The sequence below is a fragment of the Oryza glaberrima genome, chromosome 6 (assembly GCF_000147395.1).
Source record: "Oryza glaberrima chromosome 6, OglaRS2, whole genome shotgun sequence".
Classification (NCBI taxonomy): Eukaryota; Viridiplantae; Streptophyta; class Magnoliopsida; order Poales; family Poaceae; genus Oryza; species Oryza glaberrima.
Window position 1 is genome coordinate 28,304,902 of NC_068331.1, and position 11,910 is coordinate 28,316,811.

Sequence of the window (11,910 nt, forward strand, 5' to 3'; positions counted from 1 at the left end):
AATTATTCCTCCCCTGTGGGATCCTTATTTTCTCAAATTCCTGGAACTTTTATTTATATTTGGAAAGGCCACTTTGAAGTCTTTTTTTGATTGGGAACCTTTGCTTCCCGTTGGTTGGCTTGGAACTCCTGAATAATTTATTTCAGGTTCTGTCATCGTTTGTGGCAAAATACAAGCTGCTCTTCTTATTATTCCTCTCCTTTAATTTGATCACCTAAGAGAAAAGGTGTCATACTTGACCAAAGTTCATAAAGCATAGGAATTTTCATCGTTCTTGCCAGAGCAGTTTTGCCTCTCTACGAAATACTTTTAGGAATAGGTCAATTGCTGTTAGTATAGGCATCAAACATGCATTGGTGCACCCAATTGGGAATCACTGAATGTTGCAACAGTTTAAAAAATACTTGATAGCAGAAACATACCTCAAAGGAAAGCACCCATGCATTCAACTCGGAAATCATTGAATGGTCTTAAGAATTACAAATACTAGGTGAGAACTCAGAAACAAATCTCAAGGCAACAACCATACATTGGCGCATCCAATTCAGAAATCAACAGATCATGGCATGATGCTAACAGTTGCAAATACTGAAGGTCAGAAACATACCTCAAAGATAATCTAGCATCCAAATCTTATGTGTGGGAAGGACAGTTGGCCGGACGTAGGTCACAGAACTGAAACATCAGCTTTAGTAGTTATACATAAAACTGCAACATCAAGCAAGTTTTTGCTCAGAATTATAACCTCACAAATTAATGATCGTGTTCAGTATTCTTACTCATAAGGGCGATAGCTACGCAGATAAGCTTCAACATACGGCAAAGAGTACATCATGAGCTTCACTTATATTTTTTTTTAGAAAGAAGGACATGGATACATAACACGTAATTAGATTCTGCAGGTTTCAATTCATTCACAAGCCAGTAGTCACACCAAACAACACTCCATTCATCAAATATACTCTGTGTGTAAGAAAATAAGCGATAATATGGAAACACTATGTTGGCAAGCTTCACCAGGGCCTTGTGATCAAATAGGAACTACTAATATCAAAGAGGGAGGTCAGAGCATTCCTGTATCACACCAATGATTTTGAAGGCAAGTAGTATGTTTGGCATATAATAGCATAACATACATATCATTCAGAAGTGTTCATAAAAGACATCATAAGAATAAGAAATAGGTGCAACTCCTCCTGGTCTAAACTAATTAACTAGCACTTGGTTATACTTTTGGGGGTATAAAAGAAATCAACAAAGTAATCCTGCTCTAAAAACTTCAAAAGAATCACAGACAGAAAAGGCAGCATTGCTAATCAATTCATAACATGCCATAGCAGTAACTATTTATATTTATCATCGAAGCAGTGAGTTGCAGTACCAGGTGGTACACGGTGATGGTGACAATAATGTCTTATGGCTCCACTATACAAAGTAGTTTCCATTCCATACAAAGAGTACGTGAGACGTGCAAACTCCCCTCTAATTTTACATTATGTAAACATAACATAAGGTGTTGCACGGCACAGGAAACACAACAGGCCTATGTCATATGTACAAGACCTGTTTGTGCTCCAGCCATTCAGGTGTCGCTACCTCCTATTTTTCTACTTGCTACTGAGCCTGGAGAGCAGGTAGAGGCAAGCTGAAGAGAGGAAAATCGATGCTGCAAAGCAGAAGAGGTCAGTACATGATGTGATGGTCACCCTCTTGCTCTTCTCAAAGATGCCAACCAGTAGAACCATGACGATGACATGCCCCAGCTTAGTCTTGAGATCATTCACTGACTGGATTTCGAGCCACTCAGGCCGTTCCTGCAGATAGAAACAGAGGTATCAGGATACTGGAAATTCCCCAGTTACCGCACCATTTAGAGGGATGCTAAGTGCGTGAACCAACCGGGAGCCTGAACAAGCCAAAGAGGTTAGAGCCATAGGATGATGACTTTGCAATGTCCATGTTACTGATGAACAGCTCGTATAGCCCTGTCCCGAAGACAAACATGACCGTTCCAACCAGAAACATATCTGAGGTAAATCAAGAAATGCACACTGGTCAGTTATCAGAAATTACTACATATAACTCCACTAGGATGCATGTAGCAACGATGCAATTTGTGGTTTGGTGCTTGTGCTCCCGTGTTATCAACTGCTAATCTGTGTTGCTGAAGATACAAAGTGGTTAATTGCTCATGGCTGAAGTGTGTAGAACAGCATCAAGTTTAGGGAGATTAGTTAGTTAGTTACCAATGGCTTCAACTAGCATCAGGGTGACCTTGCCGCCACCGTGCAGGTAGTACTCGATGAAGGCATCCATCACATAGACGCAGCCCTGCAGAGTTGGACAGTCAACAAATTGCTAGGAGTAGATCGAACCTGAAGAGAGGAGATAAAAATCGACCTTGAGGAAGCAGGGGACGGAGCCGATGAGCGAGCCGGCGATGGCGAGGAAGGTCATGAAGCGGCAGGCGTAGATCACCTTCTCGATCCGCGCCTCCAGGTCGGCGGTGAACTGCAGCCGCAGCGGAGGGAGCTGCAGCCCGTGCACCCCGCCGCGGTGGCGCTCCGAGTGCACGGCGCTCGCCGCCGCGGCCGCCTGGGTAGTACCAGGCCCCCTCACCGACATCGCTGCGGTGGAGGCCACCGTCGCCGGCCTCGGCCTCGGCCTCCACGCCCACCCACCGCATCCGCCCCCCACCAAAACTTCCGCCGCCGCCGCCGCCCCGGCCCCGAATCCGGTAGGCCTGGGCTTCATGCCGGCCAAGTGTTCGACCTCGATTGCGCGCTCGCCGCACTTCGCGCGCGGCTGGTGGTTAAGTAGCAGTAGAGAAGAAGAAGGCGGGCCGCGTCGCGTCGCGTCGCGCGCCAAGTGGAGGCGCCACGTTCAGTGCACCGTGCGGAGGGGTGACGACGCCGACGGCGACGTCGCCGCGTCGCGTAGCGGGGCAAGGAGGTAGTCCCACTGCCCACGCTGGCGGTGGCGGAGGAGACTCTCCCCCCCGCGCCGCGCCGCGCGCTGCTTCCCCACGGCCGGTGGCGACAGCGACGGAGATAATTCCGCGGCAATCCAATCCCCACTTCTCCTCCTAGTCTCGTACGGAAGCCGACGACGATGACCTTGCTGTGCTCCCGTGTCACGGCGTCATCCTCCTCTTCTCCGGCGATTCCCAGCCACTCCCTCCCCGTCGCGACTCGCTGACCGGTTGTTGGGCTTAGACTTCGGCCCAAGAATAGGTGGGCCTTCTATATTGGGCCATAAGGTCCAATCTCATCTTGTCATCGGATTATAAAATTGTACCATCCCTCAACTTACAAAACCAGGTCACTTTGGATACTTGGACGATTTTGACCCTGATTTTATCCGACGTGATAGCTGAGTTAGCGTGGAACCCATAGGGCAGGGTGACTACGCCATCACCATCTCTCTCCCCTCTTCTGTCCCTTCTTCCTCTCTCTTTCTCACTTTTCTCCTTGTGCGGGCCGGCCCATCGTGGGCCGCACGGTGGCGCGGCGGCGGGGAGGGACCTTCGATGTACTTTTTCCTTTTGTCAGAGAATGTTCATCGGATTTACATATTGGGCCAGAAAGTCCAATCTGGTAATTCAGGCCCAGCCCAATGGTGAAGTATTATCAGTTTTCAGTAGACAGACAGCGTCTGATTTTGTCAGAGAATGTTCATCGGATTTGCAGTAGTAACACTGAAGAGATTAGTTGATGATGTTATCGATTCTGATTCCTGACAATGACACGAAGCGAAAAGACACTTGAAGTAGTTCATACACACTGTTTAGGAATTAGGATCGACTTCGTAATTTGGTGGTACAGAGTACAAACAGGGGACTGATCGAGAAAAAATAAAGAATTACAAATATAAATGTGTTTGTTTTCGCGCTAAATTTGAATAAACTCTTCTTGTAGATTCAGAGATTCTACTGTACCAGCATTATTTGGCTGTACAAGTATGACAAGTGAAACATGATCTGTAATGGTGCGATGTAATAGTAATGTACGTGTCTCGGATGGCGTCGAGATGCAACGAACGAATCAAATGGAGGAATTGGAATCAATGGCGATCGGCTATGGCGACCTGGAGGTGCAGGTGTTGCGATCGGAGGCCATGACGGTGCCATTGCCGGGGTAGAAGAAGTGGAGGCGGCAGGAGATGCGCGTCCAGAACTTGAGCGACGCGAAGATCCCGACCTTCCACCGCGTGCGCGCGCGGCCGAGGAGGTCGAGCGGCACGACGCCGGACTTGAGCGACGCGTCCATGGCGCGCATCCCGCCGGCGTCCAGCGCGCGCCCCTTCGACACGACGTCGTACCGGAGCGGCGCCGCGGAGGCGCTCGCCACCACGAACGGCGCGGCGCGGAGGCGCGCGACGTCGGCGCCGTGGAAGCGGAGCGCGAGGTCGACGCGGGCGAAGGAGGCGTCCGCCCTGGAGTTGGTGTTCCTCGCCATGACGGTGACGAGCGCCTCCAGGTAGTCGATGGTGCCGCCCTGGTCGTAGTCCAGCCGCACCAGCTGCGCGTCGGACACCACCAGGTACGGCATCCGGGGCTTGTAGATGAGGTACACGGCGAACACCGTCGCGCCGGCGACGATCACGCCGACCGCCAGCAGCGTGCACAGGATCACCAGCGCCCACGCCACGCCGGAGCTCCGGTGCTTCTCCTCCGGCCTGATCCAGCCGCCACGATCATGGTGGCGATCGTCATCCGACGCCATCGCCGTCTGCGTTCCATGGTGTCGTTCCTCCGCCGCCATGGACAGCTCATGGGGACGCCGATGGCGCCGTGGTGGGGTCGGCGGCTGGTGGTGGTGGTCCGCCATGAGCAATGCTCTAGAATGCGATGAGGCGGCGGCAGCGGCGAGGCGAGGAGTGGCATTAAGGGGAGGATGGTGATGTGCAAGGTTGAGGGGGAATGGAAGCTAGGATAGGATAGGATCATAGGAGGGAAGGGGATAGGGGAAGAAGAGGGTTTGGTATCTTCTTTGCTCTCTCAAGCAGCTTCCTTTTTGGAGTTTGAATGCTCAAGGTACTAAGGTTGTGTTTAGTTCACGTCAAAATTGGAAGTTTGATTGAAATTAGAACGATGTGACAGAAAAGTTGAAAGTTTATGTGTGTAGGAAAATTTTGAAGTGATGGAAAAGTTGAAAGTTTGAAAAAAAAAGTTTGGAACTAAACACGGTGTAACTACCTCTTCATGTCATGCTACTCTAGAGCCTCTACTTGCAATGCTTGCTTTAGAACCTAATTGAGTTTCAGGTATTAATAAATCATCACAAAGCTTATTCTTCAAAAAAGATTATAAAAAACTCATCACAAAGCACACATCTTCAGGGAGATCTGGATTGCCCTTTCTGTTTGTACGTGTTGGAACTTGAAGAAGGTAGCAAGACACTAAAGACTGGCTGGTGAGCTGGAACTTTCTTGATTTGTTCCTGTATGCATTGGACTGGTTGAACTGAAACTGTATTAGTTGGAGCTTGTTCATGTGATCTGTTGCTTGCAACTGTGATCTGAATGTCCGATTCTGTAGCCGTGCGACTGAACTCTGCGAGATTATCTAGGAATCCTCCTATCCAACTGGGAACTGCAGAGATTGGAGGCATATGCATACTGACTTGTGATGTGAGACTGTCTGTGTCTGGGTGAGCCTGAGTAAAAAGAAAAGGTGAAAAGCAACAAAGGAGACGGCACATCGACCTGGCTATCTGTAACGAAGCATTTTATGTAGGGTCGCCCATGCCGGAGAACAAATCGATCGGGCCAATCTGTCATTCTCTCTGTATCGTAGTCTAGTATAGCTCTCTGTAAAGTTCACACTAAACTGATACAGTGCAGTGCAGTTAAATACTACTATATTAATACGACACCACGATGATTCCAGCCGACCCGTGAACCAGAAATTCAGAATCGTTTCGATTTACGGTTTTGCCCAGCAGCTGATCATTCTGGAATGTTTAGTTCACGTCAAAATTGAAAGTTTTGTTGAAATTAAAATGATGTAACGAAAAAGCTAGAAATTTATGTGTGTAGGAAAGTGTTGATGTGATAGAAAAGTTTTTTGAAAAAAAAGTTTGGAAGTAAACTCGGCCTCTGTGGCCTTGCTTAGTTGAAGGCAGCACAGCAAACTATACCAGCGACAGGGATCTCTCGGTTTCACTACTATTACTACTACTGCTGTGGTGTTCAGAATCGCGTGCTTGGTCTGCATTCCTGTTGCTTTTCCATTGTTTGGGCCTGAAATAGAAACTTCAAGGAGGAGATTCAAACATGACGAAGTCAAGGAATGGAGAGGATGTTGGAATTATATATGGGAGCCCATATGGAGAATCACAAAGCCCCATCTCATAAAAGACATGCTTGTGAATATTAATTCGGTAATACTCCATGCCTAGTGTTAGGAGTACCACATTGCTAGTTTTAGAAGAGTTGAGACCATTTTAAAAGGGATAGTGTTAGGTATGGGAAGGTGATGAGGCTACAAAACACCAATGACACAATATAATTTTTAGACCAAAGATCATTGAGGTCATTTTCTCTAACAGTTGCTGGCCAATTGTGATATAAATATTAGACCAAAGATCATTACGGTCATTGTCTAAAAAAAGTAACCAAGAAGGTTGTTTTCAGAGTATTGTGAAGAACAGTACTACTTGTCTTATTTCTTCAGTAACATCTCATGGTTGTGCATATTTATGCAAAATGCTTCAACAAGGAGCTTTTAAAAAAGTATAGGATCTGTTGACCTGTTCTGATCAGTTTTATTCAGTATGGTTCATGGTTTCAAATACAAACAGCTTATCCAATAGGACCAATACCATATTTTTCGCAGATTCTTCTCTGTTTTAATTTTCATGGATGAATTGGATGAATTTTTCGCAGATTCTTCTCTGTTTTAATGTTCATGTCTGAATATGTTACATTCAAAAGCTGGCTGGTTGACGCACCTGTTCCACGTTCATGTTACATGAAGGAGAAATGAGAAGATAGATTCACAAGAGAACATATCGGAAAGTTCCATGGGGCCTGTCCTTTAAATCCATCTTGTTGCATCCTCGGTACACAGAACGAGGATCTTGCCGGCTTAGCATGCGGCTTTATATTATATACTTTAGAGGTGGTTTTGAACTTTAACTTTTATTTGGAATTAATTTTAAAGGTCTCATTTTGTCATATTTGTTGTTCAGTTCTTTTTTATGATTGCTAAGACAGTAAGTAAAAATTTAAAGTTATTCTTAAAAATCAAAATTATACTATTTGGACCGTAACAAGGTCTTACCAAGATCAGTTAATGTCTTAGTGGTAGTTGACGTACCTATCGACAATTATGCGTTTGTAATAACTTTATTAATATAAAGATATGTTGATTTAATCTTTCTGATGTGCTCATAGGGATAGGGTCTGTTTGTAGAGATGACTTTGCACGTGTGTGTGTGAGCGTCTCCATTTCTAATGTGTTTATAAAAAGAAAGTTGATGTTTGTCTCTAGGTAGAAAGAGAAGTAATTTAGTACTCTACCATTGTACAATAAGCTTTACTCGCTCACAGGAAGTTTCACTCTGTCACAGAACTGAAAAAATGTAGAGAACGAATAGCACGTATGTAATTTTTTTTTTTTTGGAACACAATAGGAATAGTCCCTACTCTGCGTCGTGGGATGAACTAGAGGGCCAGCATGTTATCTGACACCAACAAATTTAAGTACAATCTGAACCAAGAAGAAACAAGAACAGTAGAACACATGCGTTGCAATTGCATTTAGACAGAAGATGAGCTCTGCGATGAGGGTTTGGACATCGAGCTGGAACCTGCCCATGAGGGCAAGCAGATCGGCAAGACGACGCTCTGATCGCCCTTGCCGTTCTTGAAAGGAACAACACTTTACTGAAAATTAGTAGTACTAAGTTGCCAGCCAGTTGATATAACTTTAAGAGCATGGATCATTATGGCCATGCTTTTATAATCAAGATAGCAGTTGATACAGAGTAGGTGCTAAATGCAGTACCAGTTCTCTCTGTAACCCTTTTTTTTATAGAAACACTGCAAACATAGGCTCTCGTATATACGCAAGCACTCTCATCATAAGTACACATATGCATATTGTACACTTATAAGCATCTCCAAAGTCCAGGCCAATATATTGAAATTGATAAAATTATCACAATCCACATACACCCCCGGTATCAACGGGTACGTCGTCTGTCAGAAAAAATAATCGTCCGTAAATACAAGCACACATATAAGGGCAACAACAATGTATATGACAAAAGTAGTCCATAGAGATGGGACCCACATATATGAACTTTAACTATTGTAACCTTCACAATGTATATAGATAGCAAATAGTATTAATAGGAGAGAAGAGATAGAGACAAATAGTATATTTTATTCTCTATGGGCAGCCCATATACTTATGGGTAGATTTTGTTATTTCTTTCCTATGGACTAGTTCCACAATGTTGCTAGGTGGCTGAATCAAATATTATATTGCTTATGGACTACTTTTGGAGTACATTGTGGATGCCCTAAGTCTGGGATTTGAACATACTTTTAGTTGTGCAGATTTATGCAAGTGCTTCTGCCTTCAACAATGAGCTTTAAAAGTCGAGGACCTATTGGCTTGCTTAATTTCGTCAATTTTAGTGAGTTTAATTCGTAGGTTAATGAAAAAAATGTTTATTCGGGAGCAGGTTTTATCAGATTCTACCTATCTTATTTCTTTGGTGCTAGTAGCTATTTTTGGTTGTGAAGATTGATGCAAGTGCTTCGACAGTGAGCTCTTAAAAAATGACTGGAGATGTTCACTAACCCTTGGTCAATTTATTCAGTTTAATTCGTCGGTGCAATTGAAAATAGATCACTCAAGATCACGTTTCAACGGTCCTTTTTTTTTAATGTTTTGCGATAAAAAAGAGAGAGATTCTTTCTTTTATAGTACCGGGGAGTTGTAGAGAGTACCCATCGAAATATGGATGCGGATTCTCTGGTGTTAAGTCATGTGACTGCATCTCAGTATGTATCTATATGTCAGTGACATAAAGTCAAATAATGTAAGTAACAAGATTCTGTTCTTCAGAATATATATTCCATTGGAGCAAATTGATGCATTGTTCTCTATTCATGGTAGAAATGACAAGATATAGATTCTCAAATGGAGTACTCTTTTATTCTTTTTTTGAGATTTAGTACTCTTTTATTCGATAATGATTTATCTTGGTACACTGCACGAGGATTCTTGCCTGCTAGGCACGGCTTTATTTTAATCGCGTCCTTAACTGTCCTTAACTTTTAGAATTAATTTTAATCGCGTCTTCGTCATTCGTTGCCCAATTCTCTTTTCACAATTACTTTTATAAAACATGTAGATGTATCTAAACTTAGTCTTAGAAAACAAAATTCGAAATTAATTAGCTTACCAAAGATTAGTTGATGCTCACCTGAATGATTCTTCCAAAATAGACCGTAGGATCAATTGATATGTTGATGCATTCAATGAATCACCAGTCCTCGTTCAAATATGTCCAGTGTACCCTTTTTTTTCTGTTTTTTGAACTTATTTAAAATTAAAAATTTTAAAAATAAGGGCTCGCAAAACTAATTTACAATCTGAATTTTTTTGGCGTGGCCACTTTGGTTTCGACTTTCAACATGTCAATTAGATTGGTGTGGCAAAATAATACTAACACTCTCATTATGAGTTTTTGGGTGATGTGGCAGTGTTCACCACGCAAGTGTAATTAAAAGGTTCGCATTTGAAAATAAGTTTTGGGGACAATCTATTTTAAAATTAAAAAGTCTAAAAAATAATAAAAATTCTAGTGCAATGTACCGGTGTATGTGCACCAGGTGTGTAATATATGATTCTATCTCAGTTTTCGTTAGCTCGTTTTTCAAATTGTTAAACGGTATGTTTCGCATGAAGGTATAGAAGTTTGGGCACGACGATGCTCTGCTCGCCCTTGCCATTCTTGGACCTGGAGAAGTAGTTTGTCACGCCAAGGAGCGGCCCTTCGCCAGACCGCCATAGATGGCCTCCCCCCACCCGAAGTTGATGCTCTTAAACCCGGCGTGGCTCATGTCGGAGACGATGTACATCCACGACAGCGTGGACAGCGACCGCCCGACGACCACCATTAGGGCAGCGCGAACAAACAATCTCTCGGTTTTCACTACTATTATGGGAGTTGATTCTAAACTCTGAATGGGACATCGCCTCATGGTTTACATATCATCCAAATAGTTATAAACAATCAACTAGATTAATTAATATGTGATAGATCAGTTTACAATCACGCTAGTTAAAAACAAATTAAAATATATCTAGTTAATATATATTCGCAATCAAATTTATTTTTTGTTGTAACTTTTGCAGTTGTTAATTTTGAGTATACATTGTTTGTGAAGTAATTCATCACATATTAATCTATCTTGTTGATTTTTTTAAAAAAAATATAACTATTTAGATAACATGCAAACAACGAGAAAATATCCTCTCTCGAGAATTTGGAACAGTTTCCTCTACCACTAATATTGTGGTGTTCAGTCAGAATTGCGTGCTTTGTCTATATTCCTGTTGCTTTCCATTGTTCTGGGATAGAATAGAAACTTCAAGGAAGCGATTCAAACACGAGGACATCAAGAATATGGGATTCCATATGAAGAATCACAAAACCCCATCTCATAAAATACATGCTTTTGAATATTTAATACGGTAATATTTCATTCCTAGTGTTAGGAGTAACACATTGATAGTGTTAGGTGTGGGAAGGTGACGAGGCTAGAAGGAACCAGTGACACAATATAATTTTTAAACCAAAGATCATTGAGGTCATTTTCTCTTCTCTAAACGGCCAATTGTGATATAAATTTTAGACCAAAGATCATTACGGTCATTCAGCCCCATCGTTTGGATGTTTGGTGAAATAATCCAAACGGTATATTTGTGAATAAAAAATAATTTGTAAGTAAAATTTTTATTTGCGTGTTCTAAACTACTCCCTCCGTTCTAAAATAAGTGCAGTTTTAACACTGTTCATGTCCAACGTTTGACCGTTCGTCTTATTTGAAAAAAGATTATGATTAGTATTTATATTATTACTGGATGATAAAATATGAATAGTACTTTACGTGTGACTAATTTTTTAAATATTTTCTATAAATTTTTTAAATAAGACGGATAGTCGAAACGCTACACACGGATATTTATGGCTGCACTTATTTTGGGACGGAGGTAGTATCTAAAAGCAAAGGCTGAAAAATAAACTACGATGAAAAAAAAACTTTTATATTAGTGTTCTAAACTATCTCTAAAGAAAGCAATCAAGAAGGTTGTTGTCAGAGTATTGTGAAGTAGAGTACTCCTTGTATTATTTCTTCAGTAACTTCTCATGGTTGTGCTGTTGTGCAGATTCATGCAAATGCTTAAACGAGGAGCTTTTAAAAAACTGTGGATCTGTTGACCTACTTTGGTCAAATTTTATTCAGTATGATTTCTGGGTTAAAATACAAACAGCTTATTCATAATCATGTTTCAACAGATTCTTTGTTGTACTGTACAGAGAGAATCCCCATTTAATAGCTGGCTGGTTGACGCACCTGTTCCACATTCACGTGGCCTGTTTAGCTCGTGAAAAAAAAATTGTGTGTTACATCAAATGTTTGATCGGATAACGGAAGGGCTTTTCGGACACGAATGAAAAAACTAATTTCATAACTCGTCTGGAAACCGCGAGACGAATCTTTTAAGCCTAATTAATCCGTCATTAGCATATATGGGTTACTGTAGCACTTATGGTTAATCATGGACTAATTAAACTCAAAAGATTCGTCTCGCAATTTTCTCTCTAACTGTACAATTAGTTTTTTTATTTATCTATATTTAATACTTCATGTATGTATGTAAAG

The 11,910-nt window shown here is 42.4% G+C and overlaps 2 protein-coding genes across 2 annotated transcripts; both read right to left on the reverse strand.

The window, feature by feature from the left end:
* Positions 1 to 1,313: 1,313 nt before the first annotated feature.
* On the reverse strand, positions 1,314 to 3,065 carry LOC127777465 (uncharacterized). Its single transcript, XM_052304063.1, has 4 exons — positions 2,401 to 3,065; positions 2,247 to 2,331; positions 1,900 to 2,027; positions 1,314 to 1,814 (listed from the first exon to the last, which is right to left on the reverse strand). The coding sequence occupies exons 1-4, from the start codon at positions 2,752 to 2,754 to the stop codon at positions 1,608 to 1,610; spliced, it is 774 nt and encodes a 257-aa protein (XP_052160023.1). The 5' UTR covers positions 2,755 to 3,065; the 3' UTR covers positions 1,314 to 1,607.
* Positions 3,066 to 3,803: 738 nt separating this feature from the next.
* LOC127777775 (uncharacterized) lies at positions 3,804 to 5,029 on the reverse strand. Its single transcript, XM_052304392.1, has one exon. It carries the CDS (start codon positions 4,827 to 4,829, stop codon positions 4,077 to 4,079), a length of 753 nt encoding a protein of 250 aa, XP_052160352.1. The 5' UTR covers positions 4,830 to 5,029; the 3' UTR covers positions 3,804 to 4,076.
* Between the last annotated feature and the right edge of the window lie 6,881 nt (positions 5,030 to 11,910).

Coding starts and splice junctions, on each gene's coding strand:
- LOC127777775 (XM_052304392.1), bottom strand. CDS start 4,829: ATGGCGGACCACCACCACCAGCCGCCGACCCCACCACGGCGCCATCGG.
- LOC127777465 (XM_052304063.1), bottom strand. CDS start 2,754: ATGAAGCCCAGGCCTACCGGATTCGGGGCCGGGGCGGCGGCGGCGGCG. Junction 2,332..2,400: donor CCGTCCCCTGCTTCCTCAAG/GTCGATTTTTAT, acceptor CCAACTCTGCAG/GGCTGCGTCTATGTGATGGA. Junction 1,815..1,899: donor TTGGCTTGTTCAGGCTCCCG/GTTGGTTCACGC, acceptor TTCTATCTGCAG/GAACGGCCTGAGTGGCTCGA.